Source organism: Equus caballus, chromosome 18 (genome assembly GCF_041296265.1).
Source record: "Equus caballus isolate H_3958 breed thoroughbred chromosome 18, TB-T2T, whole genome shotgun sequence".
Taxonomy (NCBI): Eukaryota; Metazoa; Chordata; class Mammalia; order Perissodactyla; family Equidae; genus Equus; species Equus caballus.
Genome location: NC_091701.1, coordinates 72,149,690 through 72,164,055, shown reverse-complemented (window position 1 = coordinate 72,164,055; position 14,366 = coordinate 72,149,690). Strand labels below are relative to the sequence as shown.

The following is a 14,366-nucleotide window of genomic DNA, read 5'->3' as shown; positions in this document are numbered from 1 at the left end:
TGAACTATTGAAGTACATCCTGAAACAACATTCTAACTTAAATTTTCTTATTTATTCTTTTAAAATCTATTCAGTTTTCTATTTACTTACCATCACATGACACTTATTTATCCCACAATATTTAAAATACTATGAGAAAAAAATATCTTTACAATCTGGAAAATTAATTTATCTCCATTAATCTATTATCCAAGTCTTATTTCCAATTTTTTCCTTTTATTTTGCTTGGTGAAAGACTGACATTGTGCCTGCAGACTCCAAAAGGTTAAGCCTTGTTATTAGGGATCACCTGATTAATCCAAGTCAGATGATTAATTAGATCCCTAGAGAGCCTCCCTTGAAGCCCAGTCTCCCAACACCAGGTGCTTTCTCACCCGTCTAGATGAGAAGCCCAGCTTCTGGACAGCCCAGCAGAGTCCGATGCTTTTTTCCTATAACATGTCGCTTCCCAAGAAGAATAGAACATAACTGACACTAAACACATATATGAATTAATAATTTACCAAAGATCTAAGTATGATAGAGATGTGAAAGTGTTCTTAACACATAATTTAAGGAAAAAATATACAAAAAGTTAATTATGTATTTATTATATAACAATAACAAGAAACCAATTTTTTAATTGTGTTTTTATCTATATGATTTGGACACTGTAATTTAACATTACTGCAGAAAAGGTATTAAGATGTAACATGCATGAAATAAAGAGTAGAGTTATCTTTGTGATGGTGTCTTAAAAACACCTTTTCTCTGGTCCCATAGGCTCTCTTTCGGACAGTAGCAATGATGGTGCCTGACTATGCCATGATAGCTGAAATAGTCCTGTACTCCTGTGGGTTTGTCACAGCCCGGCCACTGTCAGTGAAAATCGTGGCTACATATCGCTTGTGTTCAGAGCAGCTGTCGTCGCAGCATCACTATGATTATGGAATGCGAGCTGTGAAGTCGGTGCTTACTGCTGCTGGGAATCTGAAGGTAGAGAACTCGTGTTTCTCACTCATAAACTTCCTGTTTGTAAATCTCAGGACCATGTGTCTTCACAGAGTTCCAATAACTGCTTGGTTTCATCAACTGAAAAAAATTCAATTGTTGTACTAAAAAACTAATTGATTAGTTTGCACATGTCAAAAAGGAAATTTTATGATTTGTAACTTTACACATATAATTCTTAGTGATTTGAGTTCTGTTCCATAATTTTAAATATATGAAACTGATACTACCAAGGAATAAAATTCTTTGCTGCTGAGAAATATTTTGAAGGCTTCCAGTCTATATGAGCACGTATAGCTTTAAAGGAACTAGTGTACAATTAACAAATATTTACAGAAGTCCCTAAACATTGTCACTTATTATAATTACACAATTGCAGCCAGCTGTAGACTAGCAGTAATAGATTTGCAATATAATGTTTGCATTTTAAAATGGTATAAATCATAACTATGTAGATGACAACCCAAATATTTGAAGACTTGGGTAACTTTTCATTGGAAGTATTTTTGTGGAACCATGAAATATAACTGCATATTAGTTCTTTATGAAAGCAAGCAAGATAAGATACAGTTAACAGCAAAATGCAAAATGTGACCTTGAAGTTTATAAAATTTTCATGTTCATGATTTGTAGAAGATAAAGATTTTAAAATACATCCTACATGATTAAGAACAATGGCATACATTTTTATCTTCTGTAACAATGTTATCAATAATTCTGATATATAGTGGTAATATTCTATTTCATATTAGCCTAACATAACTTCAAGTCATCGTGTTTTGCAATAAACAAATGCAACTGGAAGCAACAATTTGTATTAACCTGGCATGTCATGATTGCATTGTGGTCAGATAATGGGAAAGATAATGCATTGTTCTCGTGTATGTCATCACTGACATCTTGACTATTGAATTGAGCTATTAAAGTTATGCAGCAAATGAATCCTGCAAATGAATCCTATCATTCTTTGTCAAAAGCTAATTTAGAATTGTTGAATGTGTTGGCTTGAATATTTTGAAGTTTTTTTCTGTTATATCAAGAAACAAGTTAAAAATTTGCTTTAAAATAATAGCCTCTCAAATAACAAAACAGACTCTGATACTTCATAATTTATGTGTAGTTAGATTGATCCAAAGACAAAGTCCGTACGAGCAGGACAGGCTTTGGCATTGGGAGCTCTGGAGATTCAGAAACAGCTGAACTTGACTGCCAGGCATCACTGACATTGTAAGGTTAAAGCCAGATGAGGAGGAACATGGAATTTACTAGGCAGGGAGATTCTAGAGAAAAAAAAAAAAAGGTTCTGGAAAATTAAATGCATGATAGTAAGAGAAACTTTGGAGTGAGATGTTAAGTAAAGTATTAAAGTTGGGAGAAATATTGCTGAGTTCAGATTGTTGTGAATTATGTGAACCTTATTTTGGGCATGGGCAACAAGTTCAGAGTTCAGTGAGATTTTGGGGGGTATACCACAGGTGTTTCGGGATTTAATATAAGTTTTCTGAAACACCGTCTACTTAAGTGCCTTAGTGCATTAATCAGCCCTCTCCACTCTGTCTGTGGACCAAGCTAACACACACCCGTACTGAGCCCGCAGCCAGCAGGCAGCGCACTGCTCTGCCCTCCCACTTCGGCTTCTGTCGGATGAGCTGTGTTCCGCACCCGGGGTCAGTTTGCTCATTCCCGAAACTTTCTGAAGCCAGTTGGACATTTTACTGTTATTATGTTGTTTAATCAGATGTTGAAGAAACTGATGATATATAAACGTGAAAAGAAAAAGGGTTCTGTTTTTATGAAAACTAATTTCTTTGTTTAAGAAAGATTTCATAAAGATGAAATGCTAAAAAATTGACTTTAAATTAGGTATGAATAAGACAAGTATATAAGACTGAAAAAAACCCCTAAAATATTGATAAGGATCCTACACTTAGATTATCTCACAAATATCTTTAAAGAGCATGATCCTCTTTAAAAAACAAAACAAAGCAGAACACAACAAAACTGGACAGAGCAGATGATGTGTTATTGATGTCTTTTCTGCAAGAAAAATGGCGCAGAACTCTACACTCAGAGAAAAGTACTTGGCATCAAAATATGGGCAAATGAGTGACTGTTTATGTGTTTTAAATTTAAATGCATTTTTAAAAATGATTACCTGTTTTTAATGGTTATTTTCACTTAACCAGCCCATTGCTGGTCTTGAATGCATAGAATAAGCACACTCCTACCCCATATATAGGCAATGACGTCTCCAAAACTATATTGGATTCATGGCCAATAGCTTTTTAACCAGAGCACCTGTAGTTGATTCAACCTAGGTTTTTGTTATAAACTAGTAGGAAATTCAGCAAGTATAAATGCAGTTTCTAAAATTAGTAACAATCCAATTAAATGAGATAAACGAGAGCAACAATTTTGCGTGAGTTTAAGTTGCCTCTGGGGCCTGTGCGCTTGTGTGTGTGAACGCACAGGGGTGCAGTTAGCAGATGCAGATTTCGTCATGAGTGTGTTCTCTTTTAGCTGAAATACCCAAATGAAAATGAAGAAATCTTGCTGCTTAGATCTATTATTGATGTAAATCTGCCAAAATTTTTGTCTCATGATTTACCGCTCTTTGAGGTAAGAACATTTATTATTCCAATGTATCAAAACTCTTATAATAATCTATTTATCAAATGTCCAAGTTTGCAACTCCCTACAAGAAACTTCCACTATAGAAAACAGTGATACGGCACAGAGAAACATGTTTTATTTGAAGTATGTTTAGTTACCTTTGGATGACTTTCAACAACTTGGGATTTTCAAATAATGCTTTTTTTTTTTTTCACTGCAGGATATAAGCACACCAAAGTTACAAAATATATTTGCTTATAAATTGCGCTAGAATGTAAGCTCCATGAAGGAAAGTAATCTAACACACCGCTGAGTCCCTTGTCAGAATAGGTTCTTGGTAAATGTTCATTAAAATTAATGATTGAAGAAATGAAAAAATAAATAAGCATAATTTCTTTAAAAGAGGGCAATCACTTTTATGAAATTGTTTTTTCAGGCAAATTTAAAATAAGACCCAAGCTTAATAATTTTGTTACATTTTAAAGATTAGGTTATGAGTAATTGAGAAATATTTGAGTGATGGTTATAAAGTTTCCCTCTTATCATTTTTTTCTTGATGTCATTCTTTTCCTTTTCCCCATCTCAACTGGAAGAAATTAGAGTGGGCGGGTTAGATGCTGTGTGGACTTGGGCTGCCTTGGAGACAGGCACTTAGCTTCTAGCATGTGAGGACTGAAGTCTTGAGCCAGCCCCGATGGCCTGGTGGTTAAAGTTCAGTGCGTTCTGGGCGCAGAATCACACCACTCGTCTGTCAGTAGCCATGCTGTGGTGGTGGCTTTTAGAAGAAAGAAGGACTTAGAATTAGAATATACAACTATGTACTGAGGCTTTGGGGAGGAAAAAGAAAAAAGACTGAAGTCGTTATGGCTGTTGTGGGGAGGTGAGAGTGACACTGCCCCTGTAGTGTGGTCGTTGTCAGCTGTCCACGGCAGCCGTGTTTTATCCATCTGAGAGGAGCTTTCCTTACTGCTTAGCTGGCAGAGCAAATATTTTATAAAGCAAATCTACAAGGAAAGGGTTCCAATTTTCTTCCTCAAGTTTTCTCTCAGTTTCTTTGGTACTGGTACACTGTACAGATTTTCCAGGAGTAAATCTATATTCATTTTTGTAAAGTGGAAATATCCTTCACTAGATGTATTCTCTTGCAGTTGTATATTCAGTGAAAATTTATTGATCAGTATTTCACAAATGGAACATAATTGACATTTTCAATTAGGACAATTCCTTGTTGTGGGAGACTGTCCGCACGCTGTAGAATATTTGGCATCCTCGTCCCCCACCCCCAGAGTCTGTGGACCTCTCCTGCTGTGAGAACCAGAAGGACACCTCCACGTATTTCCGACTTGCTACTTGGTGGGAGAGCGAAGAGTACTGGTCTTGGTTGAGCTCCACTGAACACCAATAGCTTCTGGAGCTATCTGCTGCTTTCAGGCTTAAGCATTAACAATTCGAACAACCTGAGGAGATGTTTTTGTTTATTTAGCAAACACTATTTGCTTACCATGGGTCAGGAACTATTCTAAGAGCTTTATAAATAGTAATTTATTTAATATTCATAATGGCCCTATGGGGCAAATGCTGTCATTACCCGTGTTGTACAGGTTTTGTCACCGAGGTGCAGAGATGAGAAGTAGCTTGTATTTATGGCTAGTACACAAGGGAGTAGGGCTTCCAGCCCCGCAGTCAAGCTGCAGCGTCTTAACCACTCTGCTGAGTTGCCTTTTTCTCTTCTTTGCCCCAAGGAAACTTATTGCTTTGATCAACTGGGATCAATTTCTCCATAAAAGCATTTACAGAGTTAAGTTTAGAGTAAACTAGTAATTCCTAAATTGTAAAGTATAGCTTGAATGTATGCTTTCACGTTAGACACTTCTGAATTTTCACTTCTACCTTCAGAGTAAAAAGAAATAGTCATATTTCTCACATAAGTTTCTATAACATTTATAAAGTAGCCTTAGCAATTTGTAAAGGTGTTTCTTAGACCTTGCAATGACCTTTATATATTCATATACACTAAATATGGAATTGTAATTCTTTCCAATCATACATTTTATAATTGTATCAGTTTCCTAGAGCTGCCAAAACAAAGTAGCACAGACTAGGTGGCTTAAGACAACAGGAATTTATTCTCTCACGGTTCTTGAGGATAGAAGTCTGAGATCAAGTGTTGGTTCCTTCTGAAGACTCTAGGAAAGAATGCTTCCTCACTTTTTCTTAGCTTCTGGTGGCTCCTGGCAATCCTTGGCTTTCCTTGGCTTGGCTTGGTGTCCCTCCAATCTCTGACTCCATCATTACATGGCCTTCTTCCCTGTGTGTCTTTGTGTCTGAATCCGCCTCCCATTTCTATTATAAAGATGCCAATCGTTGGATTTAGGGCCCAGGGTGACCTTATCTTAACTAATCTAATTACATCTTCAAAGATCCTATTTCCAAATAACGTCAATTCTGAGGGTTTAGAGTAGACATGAATTTTTAAGAGACACCAAGCTGATTAAAATTCTACACACTACAACGAGTAAAGTACTTTTGAATTAATTTTTATATATGGCATAAGATATGCATTGAAGTTTATTGTTTTGGCAAATCCAGGTTTTCTAGCATCATTTGTTGAAGACTATCTTATTATCTTTTCTCTGCTGAATTACCTTTGTTCCTTTGTTGAGAATCAGTTGTTCACGAGGCTGTGGGTCTATGTCTGGACTCCCTATTCTGTTCCCATGATCTGTTTGTCTATCTTTATACCAAGATGACACTGTTGATATAATAAGCTTTGAAGTCAGATAGTGTTCATTCTCTAACTTTTTAACTTAAAAATATTATGACTAAATATAAAACTATAAAATTTCTAGAAGAAAACAGGAGAAAGCCTTTGTGACTTTGGGTTAAGCAAAATTTTTTTTTTTTTTTTGAGGAAGATTAGCCCTGAGCTAACTACTGCCAATCCTCCTCTTTTTGCTGAGGAAGACTGGCCCTGTGCTAACATCCGTGCCCATCTTCCTCTACTTTATATGTGGGATGCCTACCACAGCATGGTGTGCCATGTGGTGCCATGTCCGCACCCGGGATCCGAACCAGTGAACCCGAGGCTGCCTAGAAGCGGAATGTGTGAACTTAGCCGTTGCACCATTGGGTCGGCCCCAACAAAATTTCTTAAGTACAACACCGAAAGCACATGCATAAAATAATAAATTGATAAACTGGACTTATCAAAATTAAAAAACATTTGCTCTTTGAAAGACACTGATAGGAGAATGAAAGACAAGCTACAGACTAGGAAAAAATGTTTGGAAATTAGATATATGATGGAGGACTTGTATCTAGAATATTTTAAAAATGGTCAAAACATCATTAAGAAAATAAACCAGTTAAAAATGGGCAGAAGATTTGAACAGGCACTTCACTAAGGAAGATATATATATGACAAATAAGCACATACAAATATGTTAGTCATTGGGAAATACAAATTGAAGCCACAATAAGATACTATTGCACACCTATTAGTATGACTAAAATTAAAAAGATTAATCATACCAAATATCGGATCTCTCATACACTGCTGGGGTGAATGTAAAATAGTACAACCACTTTAGAAAACAGGCAGTTTCTTAAAATGTTAAATGCACACCCGCCATATCATCTAGCATTCTGCTCCTGGATATTTACCCAAGACAGACGAAAGTGCTTCTCTGTACAAAGACTTATACACAAAAGTTCATAGCAGCTTTAATTGTAATAGCCAAAAACTGGAAACAACGAAAATGTCCACCATGGATTTAAAACCTGTGGCACTTCAATACAGTGGAATACTACTCAGCAATGAAAGGAATGAACTGTTACACATGCGGTGACATGTGTGAATCTTCAAATCTTTATACTGAGTGAAAGAAGCCAGACCAACAAAAGTAGGACACATATGTGTAATTTCATCTATGTTAAATTCTAGCTAATGCAAATAAAAATAGCAACTGAAAGCGAATCAGTGGTCTCCTGGGGATAGAGGTGGGAGGCGATAAGGAGAGATGGGAAGGAGGTTTACAAAAGGTCACAAGATATGTTGATTATCTTGATTGAGGTAATGGTTTCACTTATCAAATTAAACACTTTAAATATATGCAGTTTATTGTATGTCAATCATACCTTTGTAAAGGTGTTAAAAATACAATTGAACTATTATTATTTAATGGCTCTATTTCTATCAGTATTAAATATGAAGATGAGAGAAATTTTATGTTTATGTGTGTGTGTATATATATGTGTGTACGTGTGTGTGTGTATATGTATATATGTGTATGTAGACATATAGATAGATAGAAAGAGAGAGAGAGAATTTATAGATATATAATGTAAATCCCCAAACCATTTATCATCAGGGAATTACTTCAGATTTGTTTCCTGGGGTGAAATTACCCAAACCAGATTACAATGATTTGCTGGCAGCTATCAAAGATAACTGTGACTCCATGAATTTGCAAATGACCAGATTCTTTTCTGAGAAGATTCTTCAAATATATGAAATGATGATTGTGCGTCATGGTTTTATGATTGTTGGAGAACCGTTTGGAGGAAAAACCAGCGCATATCGTGTCTTAGCCGGAGCACTAAATGATATATGTGAAAAGGTAACTGTGCTATTAGTGCATTAATTTATTCATAATCAGCTTTGTACAAGATAGAATGTATGCTCATTTTAAAACAGATTTTAATGCAGCAATTTAAAATCATGAAGAAAATGAGTCAAAGAGAAAATGAAATTAGAAAAGTATTGTGAAGCAAGTAGAAAGTTCACCATATAAAGGATATGTCACAGATTCTCAACCTTTTATTTCTTCTTTTTAAAATTTTAATTATAAAGGTAACGTTCACTGTAGAAAAATGTCTGAAAACACAAAAAAACCTGATGGTTTTCTTTTTATACTTTTAGGAGAGTATTTTTTATTTTCTGGGTAGTTAGATTTGTGATGCAAAGTTCTGTTACTTGGCTGCTAGTGGTGTTGCATTGAAATGTACGTGTTTGTATTATATAATACATGTATGTTTATTTATATATAATAAATAATGGCAGTGATATTATTTAAAATTTCTGTCCTACACATCATAGTTTGATCTACTTCTTATGCTAAAGGAATGAGACTGTTTTAAATTCTGCAACTAATATTACGTTTTTGTCTACTTCTTGTATTTCAAATAGTTTTTGCTTCATATATTTCAATGTTTGTAACTTCTATGCGATTTGTAATGTCTTCATTGTGGAGTTCCCCCTTCAACCAATAGAAAATTATGTCCTTGTACTGTTATTTGCCTTGGCTCCCCTGTGTCTAACTTCAGTATTGCAACCCCTGCTTTCTCCTTGCATATGTGTTTGCCCATGGGTTTAATTGGAACTCTGGATATGACTGTGATTTACTTTTCATAGAGAATAAATGGCTTGACTTTTATTTTCTCCAGTTTGATGGTCTTTATCTTTTCCTAGGGAAATTTAAATTCATTTATGTTTATTGTTATACAAGCTGATAGGCTGTTTATTCTGTTACTTATGCTTTTATACTTCCATGCTATTTCCTTTCTTCCCCTCCCTTCCCTTCCTTTTACCCTTCCTGCCTTCCTACCATCCTGCCTGTGTTTTCTTGAGTTTTTTTGTTTGTGTTTTTCCTGTTTTCTTGTTTGTTATATGGACTAATTGTTTTTGCTATAAAAAAATAAACAAGTCTCTAAAAGAGCCAGACGTGTGCCACCCAAAGATTAAAGAAGATGAAGGTATGAGCATGTATTCTGGTCCGATTATAAAGCCCAAAATGGTTCATTACCAGGAAATTCTGAGAGCAACATTGTGGTGATTTAAAAGGGACAGGCCTCCATAGCCACTGCATGCAAGCTACAGCTTCACACTAGCCTTGATGCATTTGGGACAAAAACCTTGCTTTGGTGACAGCAACGTCATCATGCCTAAGAAGATGATACAGCTTTCCCCAGCTTCTGAATTTAGGATGACACATTGTTACCCCCTTCCAGGGCACAAGAAAGCAAAGACCTGAGCTAGAGCTTGTTTTACTGGTTAATGTCATCACTCCCACATCTTTTCTTCAGTGTGGTAGTTTGTGTCCTAAGCTCCAGGGTGACAAGTAGAAGGCAGTGTTGGGAAGAGTTGAACTTGTTATGTTGTTGTATATAAAAAAGAAATGACTATGAATAGGTATAGCACAGGGGATTTTTAGGGCAGTGGATCTGTTCTGTATGATACTGTAATGGTGGATACATGATATTGTGCATTTGGCAAAACCCATAGGACTGCACGATACAAAGAATGAACCTCAATGTAAACCATGGACGTTAGTTAATAATAACGTATCAATATCAGTTCATCAATCATAACAATGTACCGCACCAATGCAAGGCTTTAATAATAAGGGGAATTGTGGGGCGGGAACGGGTGAGAGCATACATGAATATCTGTACTTTCTGCTCAGTTTTTCTTGAACCTAAAGCTATGCTAAAAAAATTAAGTTTATTAATTAAAAATGTAAAAAAGCCTATGCCCCAAGGGTATTAACATCTCTTGTATGATGCCACACACCAGCTTTCAAGGTTCTGGTAAAAACTGATGACTTACCAATATTACCTTCTCCACTCCTTGAGAAAGATACTCATTTCCCTATATTTAGGTCTCCTAATTTTCTCTCAGAAAATGTTTTGTAGCAGGAGTCAGCCAATTACAGCCCATGGGTTGAATTTGGCCCAAAGCCTATTTTTGTGATGTCTATGAGCTTAGAATGGTGTTAACATTTTTTAAGGTTTATAAAGAAAGAAAAGAAAAGAAAGAAAAACAGAGAAGAATATGTGACAGACCATATGTAACATGCAAAGCCTGTAATATTTTCTATCTGACCCTTTACTAAAAAGAATTTGCCAACTCTCAGTTTGTAGTTTTAGATCTCTAGAACTTGCACAACACTGGCTAATTTATTCCTAAGTAATTTATGAGTTTTTAAATACTAATGTAATTGGCATTTTTAAAATTTCATTTTTCAACTGTTTATTGGCATTATGTAAAAAATACAATGGATTTTTATATATTGACCTTGTATGCTGGAACCTTGTTAAATGCACTCTTTACTTTTGGTAGTTTCTTTGTAGTATTTTCTACATACACAATCATGTTTTCTATGAGTAAAGTATTCTTCTGACTAACTAAATAATTGATTTCTTTTCCATTCAGGGGTTAATGGAAGAAAACAAGGTTCAAATTACTGTTTTAAATCCTAAGTCTGTCACCATGGGCCAGCTGTACGGACAGTTTGATTTGGTGTCCCACGAGTGGTCCGATGGGATCCTCGCCGTCAGTTTTAGAGCGTTTGCTTCTTCAGCGGTAAGTACTGAAACTTTCCTATGCCTATTTAGATAGGGTGTGATATTTCCTTCTGCCCAATTCCTGATTTTTTCCAATTGTTTCAAACATTTATATTTATAGCTCAAGATATTTATTTAAAACACATTACTGGATAGTCTGGCAGTGTTCCTGTGAAGAACATTGTTAGCATCTCCAAAGATTCCAGAGACCATGCTGGCAAGCACCTTTGCCCTGGTGTGTACAGAAGGGAGGGCAGGAGAAAAAAGGACAGGGGAAAGGATTTCTGGTTTTCTTTTTTCAGGCTCAATGATCCAGGAGGGAGAGCCTCTGCCTTTTGTGATCCTTTTGCTCCTTCAGTAGTCTTCTTGCTTTGCCTACCTTTGGGCTGCTGCCTCTGTCACACCGGTGCACTGTTGTTAGATGCGCTCCACCAATGCTTACAGAAGACATTGCCAACTTTTCCAAATGTTACTCTCAAGTTCCAACATTTCCCTCTAGTGTGTTAGGAAGGGCTGCCTGTGGAAAGCAGAAGAGGTAAGGATGAGCCAGCTGCTGACTGCTGTGAATGGGAGCGGGTACTTACCTACTCCTGGCCTGTTCTGCTTGTCCTGCTGAGTGGCTGTTGTCAGTCCTACGAAAAGTGTCCACACACCAGCAAATGTTTTCTCGGTTGCCCTGTGTTCGTGGGCTCTCCATAGAGTGTGGTCCTATGGGAGGCAGCTTGCTATGGCTGGTCTTAAAGGAAAAGGGGCCTAGGCTAGAGACATTTAATTTATTTATTAAATCTTTTTTTTTAATAACTATTTTCTTTATTCTGAATACCACACATCCTAATTTGGTGCTCTTTACCCAATTAAGCGCGCAGCCGATCATGACTCATGAGTCAGTGTAATAATAGAAAAACATCGAATCTCACCTCTGCTCTTGTTGGCTGAGGGCCTTGGGCAATGAGTCACATGAGGACTGGCTCTCACGGGGCAGAGATCCTGCTCAGTGTCAGGCTTCATGAGTCATTTCCAGGATATAAATACCTGTGAGGCCCAGAGGAGGCAGAGAGAGCTTTCTGTCACTTCTCAGGTCCTCTCTTGCCACAGTGGATACACTTTGGCCCAGATGAGCATATGAAGTCTCTAGAGAATGTAGGCAGTTACATTAGTTGTACAGAAATAATCATGCACTATCGCCCACCTTATACTCAGTTACATAGCTCATGTTACATTTTCCAGGAAGCTACGCCCCATAAATACTGAGTCTTGGGGAGGTTGAGTAGCTGACCAATGTCACAAAGCTGGCAAGTAGTAGAGCCAAATTAGAAGTGAGGCCCTTCAGACTGCAGAGCCCACTGTCTTGCCCTTACATGGCCGTGTTCCCCAAAGTGAAGGTGAACAGGGAGCGTTGATCTCTGGTGATCTCGGGGTACGGGCTCTTCCTGCTTCCTGAGCATGGCCGGAGCTGGCCTCTGGGTGTGAGTCTGGGGTGGCCTGAGCCCGTGACAGGCCCATGTCTCATAGATTAACGCAGTGGGCTGCAGGGAACAAGAATGTGTTAAGATGGACTCAGATCCTTCACTGCTTCAACTCAAATTCACATTTGCTGAAGGTGAACCAAAGCGTCATCCCTGGGCACAAAAAGGCTGATTTGTGAGGGTCTGGAAAGGAGACTCGGCTCTCGCAATCTCCTGTTAGTGCCTGGCCTCTCCTTAATATTTGTCGAGCGTTTACTATGTTCCAGACAATGAGTAAATAATTTCACGTTTATCGTCATGGGACTGTGTGTGTTACGTTGATATTAATGTCCTCTGTCACTGTGGGATGTGCGTGTGATGTGTGAATTCACTCAGCAGGGGGAAGAAATAACTTGACTTCACACAGGAGAGTAATTAATCTGTATGAACACAATGCTGTACAGGGTCAGATTGTCCAAATGAAAATTCTGCTTTCCCTGGCAATTATAGTTTTCTACTGAAATTATTCTGTAAGACATGTTATATATGAATTCAGAAACATTGGAAAAGATGGACTCTTAAGAAAAGATGTGATATTTCTGTCTTGTCCGTGGCAGATGTAGGCATTCTTAGTGACTATATATATACATAGATATCTACGTACACTTATGTGTATATGTATATACACTTTGTTCAAAAGACGCCTTTACAGTTTCATGGTGAAATTAATTTTAGGAGTTACACTTTTAAACTTTGAAATATTATTGAACTGTTTCCTTAAATTATCATTATGACATTTTTGCTCTTTATTTACCAAATGCATAAACCAGACTCCAGATAGGAAGTGGTTAATTTTCGATGGACCGGTAGATGCAGTGTGGATTGAGAATATGAATACAGTGCTGGATGACAACAAGAAGCTGTGTCTGATGAGCGGGGAGATTATTCAGATGTCACCACAAATGAATCTTATTTTTGAACCAATGGATTTGGAAGTTGCTTCTCCTGCCACTGTAAGTTCTCACCTTTGGCATCTGCTTGTAAATTTGAAGTGTTATAAATATGTTTATTACTTAGTAACTTTGATTTTAAATGAATTCACTTTAAGAGCAACCTGTGCTTCTCCAAGGGCAGACGCATCTGCTGATACACTTGACAAATTTAAGAGTTGGGGATCTTTTCCTCTTGTCTAGGACCATTTAGTATAAAATTAAGCTTTTTTTTTTTTTCCCACAGGTTTTCTGAAGGTTGTAAGAAACAGATGTACCACTCATATTTCTTTTTATAAGTGTTCCTTGATGGTGAACAATTCTTGTCTTCCCAGGTTTCTAGGTGTGGTATGATTTACATGGAGCCTCACATGTTGGGCTGGAGACCACTGATGTTGTCTTGGATAAATCTTCTACCTCCTGCAGTCAGTATTATTCAGAAGGAATTTATAATAAGCTTATTTGACAGATTTGTCCCTGTTTCTGTCGAATTTATCAGAAAGCATACGAAGGTAAGAGGGATGGGAATTTTGACACATAAAAAATAAGTGGAAAATCCAAATTAGCTATATATGTCAGTTTTAACGTCTGTTTTTATTTTCAACTACCAGATATTAAAATAATTCCTTAACTGGTTTGACTAAAAACTTTTTTCTGATTAAAGTGAGGAGATTATAATTCATATAGTCATTCTCCAAAAAATATTTTAAATAAAGCATCTTGGGGTTTGAGAAAACGTATGGGTGATAATCTTTTTGATCTTTAAAAAAAAACAGTCAGCGGCCCACCTAATCACATCTGGGTGAAAACCACATCTGGCTAAAATCTGCTCTCTCATTTCTGATGGACTATTAGTTTTTAAAATAGTTTCCATTTTTATAATTTTCTTTATTTTTTAAAGTTACTAAAATAAATATCTTATAATCAGAAAAAGGATAATTTTAAGAAGTAATCTCATTTGTGGCATCTAAAGAACTGGATAGTG

The 14,366-nt window shown here is 36.7% G+C and overlaps 1 protein-coding gene across 3 annotated transcripts in view; it reads left to right on the top strand.

Annotated features, from left to right (window-relative positions):
- DNAH7 (dynein axonemal heavy chain 7) overlaps nucleotides 1-14,366 on the top strand; it is a 235,426-nt gene that overhangs the window by 106,241 nt on the left and 114,819 nt on the right. For 2 of the 3 annotated variants that reach the window (XM_023622248.2, XM_023622249.2), the window contains exons 28-33: nucleotides 763-975; nucleotides 3,511-3,609; nucleotides 7,974-8,222; nucleotides 10,817-10,966; nucleotides 13,223-13,405; nucleotides 13,717-13,893. In XM_023622248.2, coding sequence (XP_023478016.2) covers nucleotides 763-975; nucleotides 3,511-3,609; nucleotides 7,974-8,222; nucleotides 10,817-10,966; nucleotides 13,223-13,405; nucleotides 13,717-13,893 — 1,071 coding nt within the window. The remainder of the gene's footprint in view (nucleotides 1-762; nucleotides 976-3,510; nucleotides 3,610-7,973; nucleotides 8,223-10,816; nucleotides 10,967-13,222; nucleotides 13,406-13,716; nucleotides 13,894-14,366) is intronic. The other variant, XM_070242074.1, reaches the window with a different exon arrangement.